This window comes from Coregonus lavaretus (genome assembly GCF_964263955.1).
Source record: "Coregonus lavaretus genome assembly, chromosome: 15".
Taxonomy (NCBI): domain Eukaryota; kingdom Metazoa; phylum Chordata; class Actinopteri; order Salmoniformes; family Salmonidae; genus Coregonus; species Coregonus lavaretus.
The window spans coordinates 36113709-36134337 of record NC_140002.1 but is presented as its reverse complement, the minus strand read 5'-3'; the positions used below and the strand labels follow the sequence as shown (position 1 = coordinate 36134337).

Here is a 20629-nt window from a genome sequence, read left to right as displayed (position 1 = left end):
ACGTGGAGGCCACACACACTACTGAGCCTCATTTTGACTTGTTTTAAGGACATTACATCAAAGTTGGATCAGCCTGTAGTGTGGTTTTCCACTTTAATTTTGAGGGTGACTCCAAATCCAGACCTCCATGGGTTGATAAATTTGATTTCCATTGATAATTTTTGTGTGATTTTGTTGTCAGCGCATTCAACTATGTAAAGAAAAAAGTATTTAATAAGATTATTTCATTCATTCAGATCTAGGATGTGTTATTTTAGTGTTCCCTTTATTTTTTTGAGCAGTATATATATATATATATATATATATATATATATATACACACACACACACACATCTCATTTACATTCTTCAGATATGTAAATGACCCCCTTTTTTTGCATTACAGTCATCAGTGGATATTAAAGAAAACATAACCAAAAAAATGCTCACATGGATGACATACAGAAGTATGAACAAAAGGTATCACTTCATTGTAAGGTTTCCTTAATAAGGCTTAATAAATACCTCACATCGAAAGGTTAACAACACACTTTGACCACATTATGTGAAACAAACAAAAGGCAAACAAGAGCTCAGGTTTGTTAAAAAGAGAACAGATATTTTCCATGGCTTATGACAGAGGACATGATCACACCCCTATCATATTAGTGTTGCGGTACATTTGGATCCAAGTCTGTTTCTCATCTTCAACACATGTAATAATTCAATCATTTATCTTAAATTAAAGAAAAGCATGTATTACTCATTTGTATTGCATTGATTAATACGTAATAAGACAAATATGTATCCTTTAATGTCACCAAAGCAACCTAAATATCTTGAGCATTACAACAAGGAATCTACATCGACAATCCAATGAGTTTTTGTTAGTAGGTTAAACGTATACCAGTACAAGACTTCCCGTCATGTCCTATATTTGTCCTTACAGAGCTGAAACACACTGAGGACCTCTGTCCTCTCCTGTTCTAAGAAGCTATGGTCAGTCCTTATATACCATCAGCCATGCAAAGTGTGCCCACCGGTTGACATCTACACTGGAGTGAATATATAATGGGTTAAAACCGCTTTCTCAGCAAAACAGAAAAGAAACAGGTGAGCAATAAGTGGATTAGAGACGTGCGTAGTGACAGTCACTATTGATATGGAAGGAAAATATTTGACACGTGAAATGTAGTCAAATCTATAGCCACAACACGCAAAAATTATTCTAAGTATTTTTTAGGCCTCAAAGCATGTTACAATATTACAGTGTGCATAAAAAATATATTACATACTAATACCAGGAAGCTCTGTTTGTACAAGGCAACCAATGTCTGACAGTTACAGTAAGTAGTATAGAGTACTTAGCGTGTAGAGTAAGGAGTAAAAATTATAGGAGTGAGGGAAATCATGCAAACAAATAAACAATGCAATACTCAATGTGTAAAACCAAAGCCTAACCTCTGGCTTCTTGTCTGGTCAAATTGCTGTCCAAAACAGATGAGAGATTGAGGAGAAATGTGGAGCTATAAAGTCAAGGAGGAGGATAATTAGTATGGTGATACAGATATGGAAACACTGCTGCACCAGTGACCACATAGTGGTAGGAACTGAGGCTAAAAAGGCATCTCCATCTCACAGATATGTTACACACACTTAGAAAAATATCTTCATTTAATAAAAAAAGAACGTATTTTTAACCAACTGCATTCAGAAACAAAGGGAAGACTATGCTCTAGTCAGTCAACTATGGGATAGTGTATTTTAAAGATGTTGTGTTTCTATGTAGTGAAGTGTTCATATGATTTACACATACTGCATGCTAAGGAGGAAACTCCCACACATACTTCAGTCTGACTCTTTCATAGACAAACACTGTCTGTGGGTAAATAACACTTTCCGTATTGCAATCTTTGCATAACAAAATGCCTTCTGATGATTGAATGCATCAGGCTTCTTAGCACTCCTGTAGGGTTGTCAGACACACTGCTCATGAAAAATAATAATTCTAAAGCCCAGCAGAGGGCAGTCATGTTTAAAAACGTAAATTCAAAAATGAAGTGCGAGTTAAATTAACAGTGTGTGGTACTGACAGACGGTGTCATGTCTATCACAACGATAGTAGTGTTTCATCTGCCCTTAAACCCAATTAATTAGGAGGCATAAAATCTGTCAGATCTTATCAACAGTTTGAAAGGACAAGGGGGTAGCTATCAATAGCTCTGTCACTGCTCAGATGCAACTAAATGTAACATACAAAACAGTACAGACATACAGAATGGAGTAAAGGAAAACAATTATAACACTTAACACATGCGTAAAGAAACCGTATACAAATAAAATGAAGTTAAATAGATAAAAAACTTGGTTATACAACAGACTAACATACAAAATCTGAACATAAAAAAAGGATGACAAAATCTACTTCAGGCCCATTTCCACAGAATAGACCTGAAGAGGACCACCATAAAACACGATTCGTTTAGCTTTGACATCAGAAAGCTGCCATCTTCCTTGACTCCAACATACCATCCACTTGGTATACAGTTGGAGTGCAGTAACAGACAGCCTAAGTTTTCTTTGAGACTTGAGGTTTCACTAAAACTTGAGCCAGGCTCTAAAAGTATGCCATCTCCATTTTAGATTTGAGGAGATGAACTATACACATTTTACTGCAATTTGCAATACACATACATACATTTTCTGCTATAAAATAAAGATAATGCACTTGCTGGTTTACCAGCTCCCCCGGAAGGAAGAGGGGATTTAAAACAAAATGGCATTATAACAAAATGTACTATACAAACTATATATACCCCAAAATATGTATTTGCCGAATATTATATTGGCTAGCTAGCATGTCTTAGTGCTTCCAGCTCAAGACTCAGACATTCACCAAGTAGCATTTTATATAGACTTCTCATGCCACTGTTTCTAAATCACTTCTTTCAAGTCTATATATATATTTAAAAAAAAAAGATATTTCCATAAGCAAATGGCATGAGTTCAACCACATTCACAATTCAATTGCACATCTTCCATTTCTATGTTCACAAATATACTATATTTGTTCTGCAAAACAAATAGCAGAGACAATGTTACAGAACGGAACTGTTTTCCTAAGCATAATTAGTGTTGGTACTTTGTAAACTAGACCAAGTTTAACCAACTATTGCTGTCACTCAAACCACTGTCCAAGAGTCCAGCAGTTTCCACTTAATAGACCAATGAGAAAGAGTTCCAAACATCCTGGTGGGCTGGGCCTGTGGGTGGATTGGAGCGGTGTGTAGTGGGTTAGTTGGCACCTCTCAGGGTGTCTGGGACCCAGACCTCTTGAAGCTGCCCAGCAGGCTCTGAACTCCCTTCTTGACACTTGAGCCCACACGGCGTGCCACGGAGTCAGCCGGCGGGCCTGGTAGGCAGGAGCTGGTACTGGGTGGCCTGGCGTCCAGACACTTCTGGTAGCGCAGCTGTCAAAAGGCACACAACATTAGCACCAAATCACAATTGAAATATAAACTTGGATTCAACAAGGCTGTGTATGTTTACTATTTGCTCTTAGTAAAACAGTCAAATCCCTGCAAACAACTCCCATCTAGAAGAACCACTCACCCAGTGTTTATGAAAAAGTTGCCATATCAAATAGGAACCCATCTGAATGCAGTCATGTGTAGGGTAATGCTTTTTTAGGACTACTCACTGCCGATTCATTGACACCACATGGAAGTGACTACAATAATTATGCAAGGAGGAATGATATCCTACCAAGTGAACATTGGCTCCTTGCACAATGCACGTCTCTGTCCATCTGGCTTGTAAATATTCTCAGTTTCAGTGTCGATCTATTTTTCCACTTGTCTGTGCCGCCATCCTTTGTACAGTAGCTAGTTAGCCAACTAGTTAGTTTGATTTGCATTGTTTTGGGCATTTCTAAACTAACTACACGACCAGGCATTAGATTAGAGGTAGAGGAGGGAAGCAAAAATACTTAATCTCAATACTCCTCCATGATGGATTTGAATGACATTTCTGTACATTTTCTTATAGGGAGCAACGTCATCTTATAGGGATGTCTAGCAAAACATAAAATAGCGGAACACTGCTTCCAGCTGTCACAAACTCAATGGCGCTTGAAACTTTGCGGGCAGAGCTCAGTTGATACAATGTTGAAAGTTTGCTAGCGAGAGTGTGAGCTCAAAACAGACAGGCAGAGTAGAGATGATGCGATCGAAAGACAACCTGAACCAACCTCCATGAATAGCCAATGTGATTTAGAGAGGATATTTATTTTCAATAGGATATTTTCTGACGGACAATGCATTTGTATCGGCGAAAAGCCAGCAGTTACTGGCTGACGGAAACGTTGCACTCACCATGCAGGCCGCCTGCACGGCCTCACTGAGGCTGGCAGCGTTGGGCTCACACCAGAACATGTGGCAGATGAAGTCCCCGGAGCCCTCGGCCATGATGAAGGCAAAGGTGTGGATGTCCTTCCCCACACCCATGAAAGACAGGAACCGCACCCGGCACTCTGACAGAACCTCCTCTGTCTGCAGGGAACACAACAGTACACCTTGGGTTCTATTCCCACAGCAATTTAAACAACCTCAAAAATATATATATTTTTTTGAGATTCTGTGTGTACATTTGTGTGTGACCATCTATATGTGTGCTCACCTCAGCAGTGATTATGGTAAGTGTGGCTGAAGCCACGTTCACAGTTACTGGCGTCCACTCTTCCTTGTCTTTGGAATTCATTGCTGTGTCGAGGGCAACGTTAACTAGGTCCATACCTGGATAGGAATAACAACCACCTAGGTTAGCTAGTAGCTACATCTACAGTGCATTCGGAAAGTATTCAGACCCCTTCCCTTTTTCCACATTTTGTTACTTTACAGCCTTATTCTAAATGAATCCTCATCAATCTACACACAATACCCCATAATGACAAAGCGAAAACAGGTGTTTAGATCTTTTTGCAAATGTATAAAACATTTAAAACAGAAATACCTTATTTACATAAGTATTCAGACCCTTTGCTATGAGACTCAAAATTGAGTTCAGGTACATCCTGTTTCCATTGATCATCCTTGAGATGTTTCTACAACTTAATTGGAGTCCACCTTTGGTTAATTCAACTGACTGGACATGATTTGGAAAGGCACACACCTGTCTATATAAAGTCCCACAGTTGACAGTGCATGTCAGAGCAAAAACCAAGCCATGAGGTCGAAGGAATTGTCCGTAAAGCTCCTACACAGGATTGTGTCGAGGCACAGATCTGGGGAAGGCTACCAAAAATGTTTTGCAGCATTGAAGGTCCCCAAGAACACAGTGGCCTCCATCATTCTTAAATGGAAGAAGTTTGAAACAACCAAGACTCTCCCTACAGCTGGCCGCCTGGCCAAACTGAGCAATCGGGGGAGAAGGGCCTTGGTCAGGGAGGTGACCAAAAACCAGATGGACACTCGGACAGAGCTCCAGAGTTCCTCTGTGGAGATGGGAGAACCTTCCTGAAGGACAACAATCTCTGCTGCACTCCAATCAGGCCTTTATGGTAGAGTGGCCAGACGGAAGCCGCTCCTCAGTAAAAGGCACATGACAGCCAGCTTGGAGTTTGTCAGAAGAAACATAAAAGACTCTCAGACCAGGAGAAACGAGATTCTCTGGTCTGATGAAACCAAGATTGAACTTTTTGGCCTGAATGCCAAACGTCACGTCTGGAGGAAACCTGGCACCATCCCTACAGTGAAGCATGGCGGTGGCAGCATCATGCTGTGGGGATGTTTTTCAGCGGCAGGGAGTGGGAGACTAGTCAGGATGGAGGGAAAGATTAACAGAGCAAAGTACAGAGAGATCCTTGATGAAAACCTGCTCCAGAGCACTCAGGACCTCAGACTGGGACGAAGGTTCACCTTCCAACAGGACAACGACCCAAAGCACACAGCCAAGACAACACAGCAGTGGCTTCGGGACAAGTCTCTGAATGTCCTTGAGTGGCCCTGCCAGAGCCCGGACTTGAACCCGATCTAACGTCTCTGGAGAGACCTGAAAATAGCTGTGCAATGACGCTCCCCAATCAACCTGACAAAGCTTGAGAGGATCCGCAGAGAAGAATGGGAGAAACCAAATACAGGTGTGCCAAGCTTGTAGCGTCCTACCCAAGGAGACTCGAGGCTGTAATTGCTGCCAAAGGTACATCAACAAAGTACTGAGTAAAGGGTCTGAATACTTATGTAAATGTCATATTTCAGGTGTTTGTTTTTTTATATACATTTGCACAAATTTATAAAAACCTGTTTTTGCCTTGTCATTATGGGGCTATTGTGTGTAGATTGATGAGGGGGGAAAACTATTTAATCCATTTTAGAATAAGGCCGTAACGTAACAAAATGTGGAAAAAGTAAAGGGGTCTGAATACTTTCCAAATGCATCTGTCTGAGTACACTCAATACCTGATAATATTAGGAAAATGGAAGGAAGGAATTACAGGAAATGTGTTAGTTCATAATTCACAGAAAACAAAGAGAGTTAAAAGTTCAATATCCCTAACAATAGGATAGCTCATAGAAGTCGAGACTTCACACAGTAAGAAATCAGTATGACAATCTGTAGGAGAAATTAGTAGAGAAATACATACAATAATTTGAGACACATTCTGTAAAGTAAATGTGTATTGAATGCATTTCATTGAGTGAAACCGAACTTAGTAGAAAGTTAGCATTAATTTAAATACAGTACCAACATACAGGAGGACAAGTGGAAGGTTAAATACAGGCAGTGACCGAGAAACACACACAAGTTTACCTGAAACAATCATTCAAAACACCACAAGATACACCAACACAACAGCTAGGAAAGAGAAGAAAAAGCATTCCTTACCAAAGCGTTCCTTACCTACGGGTTTAGCCACCGGCACGTTACCCAGGTAGCATACCTGGAAGCGCTGGACTAGCTCATTCTTTGGTGCAGGGAATTCTGTAGGGAGAATAGAGGACAGAGTGAGAGAGAGACAGAAGGACCTGAAGGAGCCCATAGATACATTTGGTTTCAGATTATACATTAAGTATATAGTCATACAGTAAGTGCCAGTGTTTTACCCTGGAAAGGAATGTCCACCAGTTTAGAGGGGTCTATGTTGAGTCTGTTCAGAGAGGACTTGGATGATTTCCTCAGGGCCATTATCTACAGATAAGGAAAGACAAGAGAGACACAGTTTAGCCTTAATTTCAACATTTGAAAAAAGTTAAATGTGGAGACCAAAGTATGGTGCAGTGCACCATAGCAGATGGGCTTACCTTAGAGCAGATGTCATGCATGCTTGTGGCAATGTTCTTAGCAGGTGTGTCACACCTGAACACATGGCACTTCAGAACATGAGTCAGTTTGTCTCTCGCCACATAGGCAAAGTCCCTAAAGTTAGCACAAACACACACAAAAAGAGGTATCAGAGAAAGAGGCTGTTATGAAGGCTGATCGTGACAAATGAGGCTGATGAAATGGACAATGCTGAAATCAGTCAATACTGATCAGGATCTTTGACCAATATTGTTCAGTCTCTACTCAAGAGAACGATCAACCTAATAGTGTACGTTTTCAAGAATACAATGAACAAATGTAACCACAATTAGGACTGAGAACACTTAACGTAGTCAGACTATTATTGATAACTAGTCTACACTGAGTGTACAATATTAAGAAAACCTGCTCTTTCCATGACAGACTGACCAGGTAAATCCAGGTGAAAGCTATGATCGCTTATTGATTTCAATTGTTCAATCCACTTCAGTCAGTGTAGATGAAGGGGAGGAGACAGGTTAATGAAAGATTGTTAAGCCTTGAGACAATTGAGAAATGGATTGTGTACGTGTGCCATTCAGAGGGTGAATGGGCAAGACAAAAATATTTAAGTGCCTTTGAATGGAATATGGTAGTAGGTGCCAGGTGCACCAATTTGTGTCAAGAACTGCAATGCTGCTGGGTTTTTCACGCGCAACAATTTCACGTGTTTATCAAGAATGGTCCACCACCCAAAGGACATCCAGCCAACTTGACACAACTGTGGGAAGCATTGGGGTCAACATGGGCCAGCATCCCGTGGAACGCTTTCGACACCTTGTAGAGTCCATCCCACAACAAATTGAGGCTGTTCTGAAGGCAAAGGGGGGGGGGGGGGGACTCAATATTAGGAAGGTTCTTAATGTTTTGTACACTCAGTGTATAGGTGCTACTTACACAGAGAAACTGATCGAAAGTCATGGGTGTGAGTGAGAAACATCAAGCATTATGGGATGTGGGTGAGGAATCAACAACTGACAAGCCAATGTCGTAACTATGACAACCATAACCTACGTGACATGACGGAAGATGGTGGATACAACAATAACAATACACTACCTCTCCCTGTGTGCCCAAGTGCAGCAGGTTAGAGAGAAAACACCAAATCAATCAATTCAACAGCAAACAAAGCAGGATTCACAAAGTAAGGCAAATGGAGTTTCAGTTAAAAGCCAGGCAAATAAAACTAAAATAAGAAACATTTCCCATAGCAAACTGGCAAAAACTGATATTTGTAGATTTTTTTCTTTTCTTTTTTGAAATATAGTTAGAGTAGCAGGGACTGGCCTGCCGTTGTCCCGGCCCACTCCCCACACTCGGATGCTGACGATAGGCTGGGTGTGCAGCAGAGTCTGGCCCAACGGATCAATCAGGTTCAAGATCTCATTCTCCAGAACAAGGAGCATGTCTTTTCCCTGTGTGGAAACATTACACAACATTTCTCTAAACATTGTTCTACCAACATTTTGAGGTTATATTCCCACACACAAATCATTCAGTCATATTCCCACACACAAGCCATTCTCTGACCTCTCCCCAGATCCCAGCCGTGTCGTGCAGGTTGTGTTTGTGGTAGGAGAGCTGTCTGATGCAGTTGTTGACAGCCACACTGCTCTTCCCTGGGGCCATCTCCTCCTCTGATATCTCCACCCAGCCCAGAGACCGCACTGCAAAAACCTATTCAAATCAAATCACATTTTATTTGTAACATGCTTCGCAAACAGGTGAAGACTAACAGTGAAATGTTTACTTACAGGCCCTTACCAACAATGCAAAAATAAAAACATGTGGAATAAATACATAATGTGTAACGATAACTTGGCTATATACACGGGGTACCAGTACAGAGTCGATGTGCAGAGGTATGAGGTAATTGAGGTTGATATGTACATACAGTGAGGGGAAAAAGTATTTGATCCCCTGCTGATTTTGTACGTTTGCCCACTGACAAAGACATGATCAGTCTATAATTTTAATGGTAGGTTTATTTGAACAGTGACACACAGAATAACAAAAAAATCCAGAAAAACGCATGTCAAAAATGTTATAAATTGATTTGCATTTTAACGAGGGAAATAAGTATTTGACCCCCTCTGCAAAACATTACTTAGTACTTGGTGGCAAAACCCTTGTTGGCAATCACAGAGGTCAGACGTTTCTTGTAGTTGTCCACCAGGTTTGCACACATCTCAGGAGGGATTTTGTCCCACTCCTCTTTGCAGATCTTCTCCAAGTCATTAAGGTTTCAAGGCTGACGTTTGGCAACTCGAACCTTCAGCTCCCTCCACAGATGTTCTATGGGATTAAGGTCTGGAGACTGGCTAGGCCACTCCAGGACCTTAATGTGCTTCTTCTTGAGCCACTCCTTTGTTGCCTTGGCCGTGTGTTTACCAGAGGTCCTCTGTAGCTCAGCTGGTAGAGCACGGCGCTTGTAACGCTAAGGTAGTGGGTTCGATCCCCGGGACCACCCATACACAAAAAATGTATGCACGCATGACTGTAAGTCGCTTTGGATAAAAGCGTCTGCTAAATGGCACATTATTATTATTATTATTATTTTGGGTATTGTCATGCTGGAATACCCATCCACGACCCATTTTCAATGCCCTGGCTGAGGGAAGGAGGTTCTCACCCAAGATTTGACGGTACATGGCTCCGTCCATCGTCCCTTTGATGCGGTGAAGTTGTCCTGTCCCCTTAACAGAAAAACACACCCAAAGCATAATGTTTCCATCTCCATGTTTGACGGTGGGGATGGTGTTCTTGGGGTCATAGGCAGCATTCCTCCTCCTCCAAACACGGCAAGTTGAGTTGATGGCAAAGAGCTCGATTTTGGTCTCATCTGACCACAACACCTTCACCCAGTTCTCCTCTGAATCATTCAGATGTTCATTGGCAAACTTCAGACGGGCATGTATGTGCTTTCTTGAGCAGGAGTTGCCATCTTTCTGCACTTTCTGGGATGATGGCGTTGATGTGAGCCATGACCAGCCTTTCAAAGCATTTCATGGCTAGATGTGAGTGTTAAGGGGCGATAGTCATTTAGACAATTTACCTTGGCGTTCTTGGGCTCAGGGACTATGGTGCTCTGCTTGAAACGTAGGTATTACAGACTGGGTCAGGGAGAGGTTGGAAATGTCAGTGAAGACACTTTCCAGCTGGTCAGTGCATGCTCTGAGTATGCATCCTGGTAATCCGTCTGGTCCTGAGGCCTTATGAATGTTAATCTTACTCACATCGGCTACGTAAAGTGAGATCACACGGTCGTCCGGGGACAGCTGGTGCTCTCATGCATGGTTCAGCGTTGCTTGCCTCGAAGCGAGACTAGAAGGCATTTAGCTCGTCTGGTAGGATCGCGTGACTGGGCAGCTCATGGCTGGGTTTCCCATTGTAATCCGTGATAGTTTGCAAGCCCTGCCACATCTAACGAGCGTCAGTGCCGGCGTAGTAGGATTCGATCTTAGTCCTGTCTTGATGCTTTGCCTGTTTGATGGCTCGTCGGAGGGCGAAGTGGGATTTCTTATAAGCGTCAGGATTAGTGTCCAGCTCCTTGAAAGCGGCAGTTCTAGCCTTTAGCTCAGTGCAGATGTTGCCTGTAATCCATGGCTTCTGGTTGGGATACAGTGCATTCGGAAAGTATTCAGACCCTTTGACTTTTTCAACATTTTGTTACGCTACAGTCTTATTCTAAAATGGATTAAATAAAAAAAACTTTCAGAATGCACTGAATGTATGTACAGTGACTTTGGGGACGACGTCGTTGATGCACTTATTAATGAAGCCACACAAAGACAGAGAAAGAGTGATTGACCTTATGTTGAATGTTGACAGAGAGAAACATTTGTTTGGGATGGGAGTGGAATGATGGTTATGTCCATGTGTCCAAGTGAGAGTACATACCTTTGCCTCTGGGTCATTGATGAGCGAGTTCATCTTTTCCTTTTCTTCAGATTGTGAGCAGCTAGGAGGTGAAATGAGTCAGATTATCAGTGAGTTGACATCTACACAAGTCAAGAGCATCTAATGATAACAGACACCATACATGGTGGGGGGGGGGGGACAGGACTCACCTGAGGTTGATAGAGGCATAACGCAATGTGGCTCCTTCAAAATCCTTTAGGGTCTGATCAGCCATGGCATCTTCCTCCTGAATTTAAAACAAGAACAGTAAGAAGTCACAATCACATTTCTACATTTGATATAGTAAATTGTTCAATGTTTAGGTAAAGGTTTTCAAACTGCATTGATGTTGGGTTTGTTTTAAGTAGAGTCGGCACTCAACCTTCCAGAACTCCTCGTCATTAAACCTGTTGGGGCGGGACTGGGTGAGACTATTCCACATCAACTGAAAATACGAAAAAGAGATAAGGACCAATTAGAAGTAGAAAACTAAATCAGTTAGCACTAGCGGTGGGTGCTTAATGGAAATACAATGACTGTGCGGCACAGGACCTAATTGACACAGGCAGGCATTGAGTACCGGTAGATGGGTCAATGCACGTACAAACCACTTGCTCAGTCCATTTTTTTCTTCAGAATTCACAGTCCTGATAAAGTATGTGGGACAATGTATGCTTCTATCAAATGGCGAGAACAATGTCCTCAACACAGACACACAGCCCCCCTCGCTCTACCCTGTAGCTCTCACCTGTGGCTCCTCGTTGGGTGTGATGGCAGGGGAGGTACTGAATGGTCTTTCTGGGGCTTCTCCCTCCTCTAGGGAAGAGGGGGGCTCCCACTGGGTGGTGCCTGTGGGGATGTGCCAGTAGTATGTACCCGACTCGTCTCTGACCCGCATCCACCCCGCAGGCAGGTCTGTGTCCGTCTCAAACGCACTGCGGTCCCAGTAAGACTCTATACAACAAGGAGGAACAGTGAGATAGATGTAAGGAGATAACTAGGAAACAAGAGATGACAACAATGTTCCACAAACCCAGAAAACAATTGGATTGTGTCCCACTTCCTGTTTATGACAAAAACAAAGTGTGAATCTTATACACAAACACACATTCAAAGCCAATCCATTGTTAAGACATTTTGTTGCCCTTCTTACCTGGGTCACTGTCTGGCGTGCTGTTGGCTGTGCTGCCCTGAGACAGTGACATACAGCTGGAGTCCTCATCACTGGGTGCTGCATTTCTGCCCTGAAACAGCAGGCAGGTGTCCTTGACTTCTCTACTGTCATCTCTCTGAGACTCACTGCTACTCTGCGCCTCAGACGAGTCTGTGTCCCTCTCTCCACCTGTTGGAAGTAGTAGAGACTCTTCCTCGTCCCCATCCTCCTCTTTCTCTTCTTCCTCTTCCTCCTTCCCATGAGGGGTCTCTGAGGTGTTGATCAGCAGAGGCTCATTCAGGTCAGAGCACAGGGACCTCAGGGTCTTAGAAGAGGGGTTCTGCTCACTGTCTTCCTCCAGCTGGTCCACCACTAAAGAGTTATGGTTGGGGTTTCCGTCTGGGCTCTCGTTGTGATTCAAATCCTGGTCAGAATTTCTATTCTGGTCCTGCTGCCTCTCTGCCACTTTGCGCAGTTGATTCTGACCCTCCTTGAGCCACTTGGCATTGGTCCCTGTGCAGTGCTGGCCCTGCTCGTTCTCCTGGTTCCGGACCCTCTCCTCCTCTCGCTGCTGACTGGACTCTTCCTCATCGATGCCATTGCTGCCCATGGTGCCATTCAGCAGGTCCAGAGGTGTGGATGTGGCATAGTTGTGGCGCTTCTTGGTGGAGGACGTGGTGGTGCCTTTGGCCTTCTTGCTCAGGTCAGAATCAAGCAGAGCACTATGTGGGGAGCGGAGGTCAAGGGTCAGCGAGGACGACAAGCATGTGTTCTCATTGGCCAGGTCGGAGGTCTTCTCCAAAGACATGGCAGAGAGCTTAGAGCCACTGTTGGCATGTGGGGGAAACAGGAAATCAGGCCCAAATATTAACAAGGGTGTTTGTCTAACACAGCATACACAACTGTATGGAGACAGAGTCCGTGTATCAGTGTTTAAATTGTCTGCATTTAATAGATCTAATTTGAACCTCATCTGATTTATAAAATGTAGCATGAATATGATTGCAAACCGTTAACTACTGGCAAAGCTTGTCATGCAATTTTTTCAGCTCCTCCCAGCAGGACTCCAAGGCTGTACAAGCAACACAAACTAGGTAAAATATGTTTAATTAGCTAACGCGTTAGCTCGTAAAGGCCCACTGCATGTTTAGCTCGTTGCAAGCCTGTCAACAAGTTAGATGCAACTATGCACACAAAAATGAGGGACAGAGGACATGTCATCTAGCTAGCTAGCTAGCCAGCCCTACAGAAGAACAATGTTTGGAATGTTCGTTAACTAGCTAGCTAACGTTACCTAACGTAGCTGGCTAGTTTGCTAACTAGCTAAAGCTGCCACCATTGAAAAAAATGCTATCAATACTTATATCTAACCACATATGACACACATATTAGCTAGCTATATAATTATATTTCGTATAATAGCCTAGAAGCCGTCAAATACATCACATTAGCTAGTTAGCTCGAGCAAGCTAATGTTCGCTAGTTAGCTACAGTAGCTAGTAGTTGTGACTCTCGTAGCACTATCATTCTCCAATTATAAACACACCCTTAGCTTGGGTGCTAGCGACGCTCTCTAAAAAAAAAAACTCAATGACATGGTAACTTACCCTAAATTGTATTTTGCACTCTTTATTTTCCCTCCCACCTTTATTTCAGTGGTAAATAGATCAACGTAATGGCTCGCGACATTGAAGACGTCGTGGAACGAAATACATTTTGTGAACCGCAGCAGTAGAAAAACACGTCACTCATGAACGTCATTCCGTAGATTAGAAATTGTCCGTAGGGACAGCTGCAGTCCCAGGATCAGCGTTTCCCTCCTGAGAACAGTGTGTAGTGGCTTCATCCTCTGTAAATAATGACAGTCAGACAAGCCGAAGATCAGAGGTGGGTAGAGTACTGAAAATCTGTATTTAAATTAAAGTACTGTTACTTAGGTTGTAATTTACTCAAGTAAAGGTATCCCTCTTAAGAAACTACTGGTAAGAGTAAAACATTATCTGGTCAAAAAACTACTTAAAGGACAACTCAGCCCCTTTCAACATTTGCGTGGTTATTATGAAGCATTTAGTGATGTCCTACACAGTTTTAGTGTAAGTAAAAGTAGCCCTCTTAAGAAACTACTCCTAAGAGTAAAAAAGTATCTGTTCAGAAACCGACTTAAGGGACAACTCAGCCCCTTTCAACATGTGCGTGGTTATTATGAAGCATTTAGTGATGTCCTACACAGTTTTAGTGTAATTTTATGATTTCATGTCTATTGACTGTTTAGTGATGAGCAAAACCGGAAATTGCTTCTCTGTGACGTTTTGAAATAGGATCCATGAGGTGACTATAAATTATGGAGAGTCATTTTCAGCAATTTATATAACCCCTCTGTAGTTTTGATTATATTGGAACTCCCTGCTATATGTTGCTCTGGCTGTCTATGTCTAATAACATCTGTAAATATTCTAAATAGTGCCCAAAAACCTATAGAATTATATTTATAGTCAGTTTACTCCAATATTTGTTCAAGGCTCAAACTCCCATGATTCAATTAGGCAAATCTACTCCCACCATCACCAACCAAAGTTGCAGTGCCTTGTTGTATTAAATTACTTGTAAAAGTCACACTTTGTATTAGTTCCATAGATGAAACTGCTGTTATTGTTGCAAACACTTATTGTTTCTGATGTAGCAGTCGGGCTAGCTAGCATGCTAACTAGATACAATAACTCTGTGTTATGGTTAGCGTAGCTAGTTAGCATCTAAATACAAATTATGTTTGAGGGTATTGCAATTTATTGATGACAATTACATGAACATATATTCAGCATGAAATTCATGCAAGCATATCATATATTTACAACCCAAAAGTAATTTGAAATGTACTCATAATTTATGACATAAGCAATATATTTAGACTAAACTTAATCTGGGTTTGATAGCCAGCTAGCTAAACTAACTGCAGGCTAATTAGGCGGAGCATTGCATCATGGGAGACGAAATGCACCCTAAGAATTGTAGTGTGCTGTAGAGGAGGGCAATACAGAAGCTTCAAAATGACAAAAACGAGGAATATTGCAGTAAGACTAACAAAAAAAGGGCAACAAATGTTTAGCAAATCTTACAGTAGTGCTAACGACAGCATAATAACTGGTTGTAAAGTGGCAGAATTGTCTACTAACAAATTTTGTTAGGTAATTTTTTACACCTTATGGTAAACTTTAACAGCAAACAAAAAGAACAACAACTTAGTATAATTGATTTGACATTCATTTATTATTTAAGCCTGCCAGCACTATGACCAGCACCACTTGTTGACAGTGCACATATGCCCCTCCCGGGAACATGCTACTTCCGCATTCCCAGAGTACAAGTACAGCCCACAGAGAGTAACTAGAAAAGTACTAGTGACACCAACCCTTACTTAAAAAGATTGCAGTCAGAGTGCAGTATAACTGCAGTATAACTGCAGTTAGAGTGCAGTATAACTGCAGTATGCGGCAAATACTGCTTCCAAAATACCACAGTCGACTGCAGTTACTGCATTTTTACTGCAATTTCAAAACTGCTATCTTTTTTGTAAGGGGAAAATGTGCTTAAAGATGCACTATACAGAAATCGCTCAGCCATTTCCTGGTTGCTAAAATCGAATAGCTTGCCTAATTTTATTTTATGTGACAAAACAAGCAAGTTTCACTGCTGTGAATTTTTTTTTTCCATAACCAAAAATATTGTATTTTCAACTGTTTTAAACTTGTGTACAAAAGCACAAGTAAAAGACCAGATCTACCACTTCTTAAACATCGAGTTCTTAGACTTGCCTTCAATGAGAATGACAGATCTATAACTCACATTTCTATGAGAATTGTTGTTGGGTCAGCCAAAAAGGTACATATTGCAGCTTTAAATACATGTTACTTGTAGGGCGTTACTACCCACTGCTGCCAAAGATAGGCATGGGACTGGGTCTCTAGAGTGTCCAGCAGTGTTTGTGGTGTCTTTTTTCAAGAACTTAGCTGGCTAACTAGCTACTCCCCTTTATTTCAAGTCCATAAATCTTAGTAGGCCAAACCCTAATCCTCGCATGAACCCCTGGACAAAACCCAGAGTCCAGGCTAATGCCATACATAAATTGATTTAAAGCACATCAAAATCACTAACAATTGTAGGCCTTTTAATGTACAGCTTTTCTAACACACACAATGAAAACGTTGCATTGGAACCAAATACTGTGCACCGGTCATGTACTGTATCATGTGAATAATGTTCTTATTATTTGTACCTGAGGGGCTCTGTAGGCCTTTTAGGATGCATTATTCAATATAGTTTCATTGTAGTAGACCTACTACCCTAAGTAAAGGGAAAGAAAACAGATTTTGCAAACATGCACATCCAAACATGTTATGCTACTTGAAGTAATTTACACATATTTAGTCTCTGTGAAGGAGAGTGGGGCAGATTTGACCTTGGTCGCCAAATTCAATATTGGCCAGTAGGACTCCGTTGTCCACTTTGATGTAATCCTGCAGTGCAGACAATATACAAACACAAGGAACTGCATGAAAAGGTAACATTTTGAATGTCCAGATTGCCTCTTAAATAATTGTAAATAATAAGGATATGAGATGCAGAAGGAATGCTAACTGAAGAAGCCACACTCACTGCATCATCCTCCAGGATGTTCTCCAGGACCCTGACTATGTCGTTGAAGGAGGGCCTTTGGGTGTTGGGCTCCAGCCAGCAGTCCCTAATCATCTGCAGTCTAGAAGTAAAGGGGTCCATTTACTAGCACACCAGTATCATGCAAATAGTCAGATATGCCTGGGAATATTACATGTAAAAATTTACCAGAGAGGGGACCATTACTCACATCTCTGGCCTGCATGTCTCTGGTACTGAGTTCCTGTTTCCAGAGCAGACGTAGCGCACCACCAACTCTGGAGCCTCCAGGTTAGGATATGGTAATGTCCCTAAGATTAAGATGAATCATTAAGGACTCATTATTAATACATTAGTGAATACATTTCATTCAGTTAATCTCAGGTGCTCTTTCCAACATACCAAATGTTTGCATCTCCCACAGCACAATGCCAAATGCCCAGACATCCCCTTTGAAGCTGTAGTAGTTGTTTTTGAAGTACTCAGGGGGATACCAACGCAGGGGCACTCTTTGCTGTGAACCGAAGAACAAAGAACAACCAAGTTAGAGATAGCATTATGCCCTGGTCACAATGTCTGGGTTACTTCAAGACAGTCCTCCTCACCATGTGGTCCCCTTTGCGGCTGCTGCGATGGCTCCTTTTGTGAGTCAGGTCTTGGGCCAGTCCAAACTCTGCCAGCTTCACCTCTCTGGGGAAATGGTTCACCATGATGTTCCTCAGGGCTAGGTCACAGTGCACCACCTGGAGTATGAACAATTGTGCAACAGAACTGATGAGGACTGTAGGAAAAAATGGAATATATGACATCATTTTTAGAATGATTTTAATGTACCATGTTAGAGCACAGGTGTCTCATGGCATGGGCAATGTGATATGCTGCTGTGGTGAAGAGATTTTGCAGTTGACTGTCCCTGCTCAGTTGGTCTTGATTCACTTGAAGGAAACTGCGCAGGGTCCCACTGCTCACCGACTCTAGGATCAGCATGTAAGGAGCTGGAGTAAAGGGAAATAAAACACACACAACAACACCTTTTCACTTTTTGCCATGGGACAAAATGCAGAAACAATCAACGCTAAATAATCGATACTGAACAGTTCATATGAGGAAATCAGGCAATTGAAATAAATTCATTAGGCCCTAATCTATGGATTTCACGACTGGGAATACAGATATGCATCTGTTGGTCACAGACACGTAAAAAAAAAACGGGCCTCACAATAGGCCTCAGGTCTCGTCACTGTATTTCTGTGCATTGAAATTGGCAACGATAAAATGCAATTGTGTTCGTTGTCCGTAGCTTATTCCTGCCCATACCATTACCCCACCGCCACCATGGAGCACTCTGTTCCCAATGTTAACATCAGCAAACCGCTCGCCCACAGAACGCCATACACGTGGTCTGCGGTTGTGAGATCAGTTGTACATACTGCCAAATTCTCTAAAACGACGTTGGAGGCGGCTTATGGTAGAGAAATGAACATTCAATTCTCTGGCAACAGCTCTGGTGGACATTCCTGCAGTCTGCATGCCAATTGCACGCTCCCTCCAAACCTGAGACATCTGTGGTATTGTGATGTGTGACAAAACTTGTGCGTTTGGAAAATTTCGGGGATCTTTTATTTCAGCTCATGAAACAGGGGACCAACACTTTACATGTTGCGTCTATATTTTGGTTCAGTGTAGTATGTGACTCTTACCCTGTGTGATGTTCCAGTCTAGCAGCTGCAGTATGTTCTTGTGTGTACCCAGTTTCCTCATGATGCTCACCTCTCTGGCTACCCTCCTGTGAGTAATCCCTACAGATGGTGAGGGTTGGAGAGCATTACTCATTGATTGATATTATTGTAAGGATTAAAGTGCATTGTCTTTTTGGTATAGATGATGAATGTGTTAGTGAGCTTGATGGGTGTGTCATAACCCTCTTTGGTAATCTTGCAGGTGACAATGAAGTGGCCCTTGCAGGTGCCACGCATCATCTTAGCCTTGTAGTACACCCCTTCCCTCCCTGCTTTGATGATTTGCTGTAGACCCAGCCCAGACGTGTTGAAGCAGGAACCCTGAGAAATGAAGTCTACACTGTTACACCATTTCACAGCTAAATGTTTTTTTTTACACTGTTGCTTTTTCTCCACAGTAAGTTTACCGTTTGCTGTGGTCTCCAGAGAGACCTAGAAGCTGACTTGGTTGTCTGCCTTTCCAGGGGAGTGGTTAAGCTGGTGTCCTGTGACTCCTGTCCCAGATGGACAGAGACAAGCTCTAGTGTGGGAGGGCTTCTAGTCTCACGCACCAGACACTTCCTCAAGGTTAGGGGACTTCTAGCTGGGGGGTTGGATGGAGGAGCTCTGCCCAATAGACCCTCAACACCCCGCAGCTCTCGAATGGTGTGAATCATAGTGCGATACCTGGAAAGGGTATGAAGCATGTTAGTAGTATTATATGTTATCAGCTGTATTTGGTGTAGTAAGGTTGCATCCAGTATGGAATAATCACATCTACTGCCGATACTGTATTTAGGAAAGGTACAAATGTTTGATATCTTTACAAGTGGTGTAAGCTTACTTCATCATCCACAGAATTGCCAGTAAAATGACAATGGTGACAGTAAACCCAGAAATACTGATTAGAATGTAGAACATCCCGTTTAATCTGCCACCTTCAGAGAAAATACATGTTCACCAGTTACATCAGAGCTTGCGTAACCGTCAACAGTAAGCTTTCCATCTCACATTACATATGATTACACGACTCACCTACTATAGGATCTGAAAATGGATGACCAAGATCATTTGTTATATTTGAGTTCCTGATGATGGAAGTTTCTGTGTGATTACTTGTTGCACTCAGATATGACATTTTTCTGTTGTTGAGTGTGTATGTTTCCTTCATCTGAGGACTCAAGAGCAAAAATATGAAATGGTATGAAACAAATTACATAGAACAAGGAGTCCTAAAGCAGGCATAGAGCTAGGACTTTTTTCAGAGTTACATACATGTAAGTTGTATAGAGAAAGAAGAACATCTCACCCACAGTGCCCAAACTGGTAGTAAGATATTCAAGCAACTTCTGTCCAAATTCATGCGAAATATTTTCTATTGCGACCACTGAGAGGACCATGTATGTGCACTCTTTACCTCACACTTTGCATGTGGCTTCCTGTAGTCCCTCACTCACAGGAAGGAGCAGCTTTGTCATCAGCACCAGTATGTCTTGCTGGACCAATTGAGTTTTCGTCATTCTATATTAATGTACTCGTATGAGCTTTTGGGTGACAACGGCAGTTGGTTAACACTTTATGACTGGCCACTAATCATTTCAAATAAAACATGACCATATTGGACCATAATAACAGTTATCAAAGGAAGTGTGTGTGTCAGAGAGGGCTATGGGTGAGAGGCATTTCCCTGCTGTATTCTGACGCACAAAGCTTACTTTCACCAACAGTTAAAAGGTCTGAGCATAGATTGACAAAACCCACAGTTCTGGGCTGTAAGGGCGGTGGGGGCGACATTACACCTTTGTGGTTTCCTTTGTTTCAAGAAACCTTACTAAAATTAATTTTCGCTGAGTTATTTTAGCTGTACTTTTCAAAAGTATGTGGCCCTGAGAAT

General features: G+C 42.1%; 2 protein-coding genes across 4 annotated transcripts; both read right to left on the bottom strand.

Moving 5' to 3' along the window:
• Positions 1-771: 771 nt before the first annotated feature.
• Positions 772-14126, bottom strand: LOC311142928 (amyloid beta precursor protein binding family B member 1-like). 3 transcript variants are annotated; one of them, XM_084178681.1, is made up of 14 exons: positions 13978-14126; positions 12371-13092; positions 11966-12171; positions 11600-11662; positions 11388-11464; positions 11218-11278; positions 8848-8994; positions 8605-8732; positions 7278-7392; positions 7080-7164; positions 6862-6957; positions 4657-4772; positions 4353-4529; positions 772-3449 (listed from the first exon to the last, which is right to left on the bottom strand). In XM_084178681.1, the coding sequence occupies exons 2-14, from the start codon at positions 12978-12980 to the stop codon at positions 3288-3290; spliced, it is 2043 nt and encodes a 680-aa protein (XP_084034807.1). In that variant the 5' UTR covers positions 12981-13092; positions 13978-14126; the 3' UTR covers positions 772-3287. The 3 variants fall into 3 exon arrangements, with proteins under 3 accessions (XP_084034807.1, XP_084034805.1, XP_084034806.1); XM_084178679.1 differs by having other exon boundaries at positions 12371-13197; positions 13978-14089; XM_084178680.1 differs by having other exon boundaries at positions 6877-6957; positions 12371-13197; positions 13978-14089.
• A 1489-nt stretch (positions 14127-15615) lies between these two features.
• On the bottom strand, positions 15616-19795 carry LOC311142293 (fibroblast growth factor receptor homolog 1-like). The gene is made up of 11 exons (XM_084177913.1): positions 19771-19795; positions 19580-19673; positions 19164-19422; positions 18939-19077; positions 18718-18816; positions 17852-18012; positions 17623-17760; positions 17420-17531; positions 17229-17328; positions 17021-17120; positions 15616-16881 (listed from the first exon to the last, which is right to left on the bottom strand). Exons 2-11 carry the CDS (start codon positions 19654-19656, stop codon positions 16789-16791), a joined length of 1278 nt encoding a protein of 425 aa, XP_084034039.1. The 5' UTR covers positions 19657-19673; positions 19771-19795; the 3' UTR covers positions 15616-16788.
• Between the last annotated feature and the right edge of the window lie 834 nt (positions 19796-20629).

Excerpts from the sequence above, each read along its gene's own strand:
- LOC311142293 (XM_084177913.1), bottom strand. The coding sequence starts at position 19,656 with ATGTTCTACATTCTAATCAGTATTTCTGGGTTTACTGTCACCATTGTC. Across the intron at positions 17,761-17,851 it reads GACACCTGTGCTCTAACATG|GTGGTGCACTGTGACCTAGC; the intron begins GTACATTAAAAT and ends TTCATACTCCAG. Across the intron at positions 17,121-17,228 it reads GAGACATGCAGGCCAGAGAT|ACTGCAGATGATTAGGGACT; the intron begins GTGAGTAATGGT and ends CTTTACTTCTAG.
- LOC311142928 (XM_084178679.1), bottom strand. The coding sequence starts at position 13,178 with ATGTCTTTGGAGAAGACCTCCGACCTGGCCAATGAGAACACATGCTTG. Across the intron at positions 8,733-8,847 it reads CGGCTGGGATCTGGGGAGAG|GGAAAAGACATGCTCCTTGT; the intron begins GTCAGAGAATGG and ends GTTTCCACACAG. Across the intron at positions 4,773-6,861 it reads CGTAGGTAAGGAACGCTTTG|GTATGGACCTAGTTAACGTT; the intron begins GTAAGGAATGCT and ends ATTCCTATCCAG.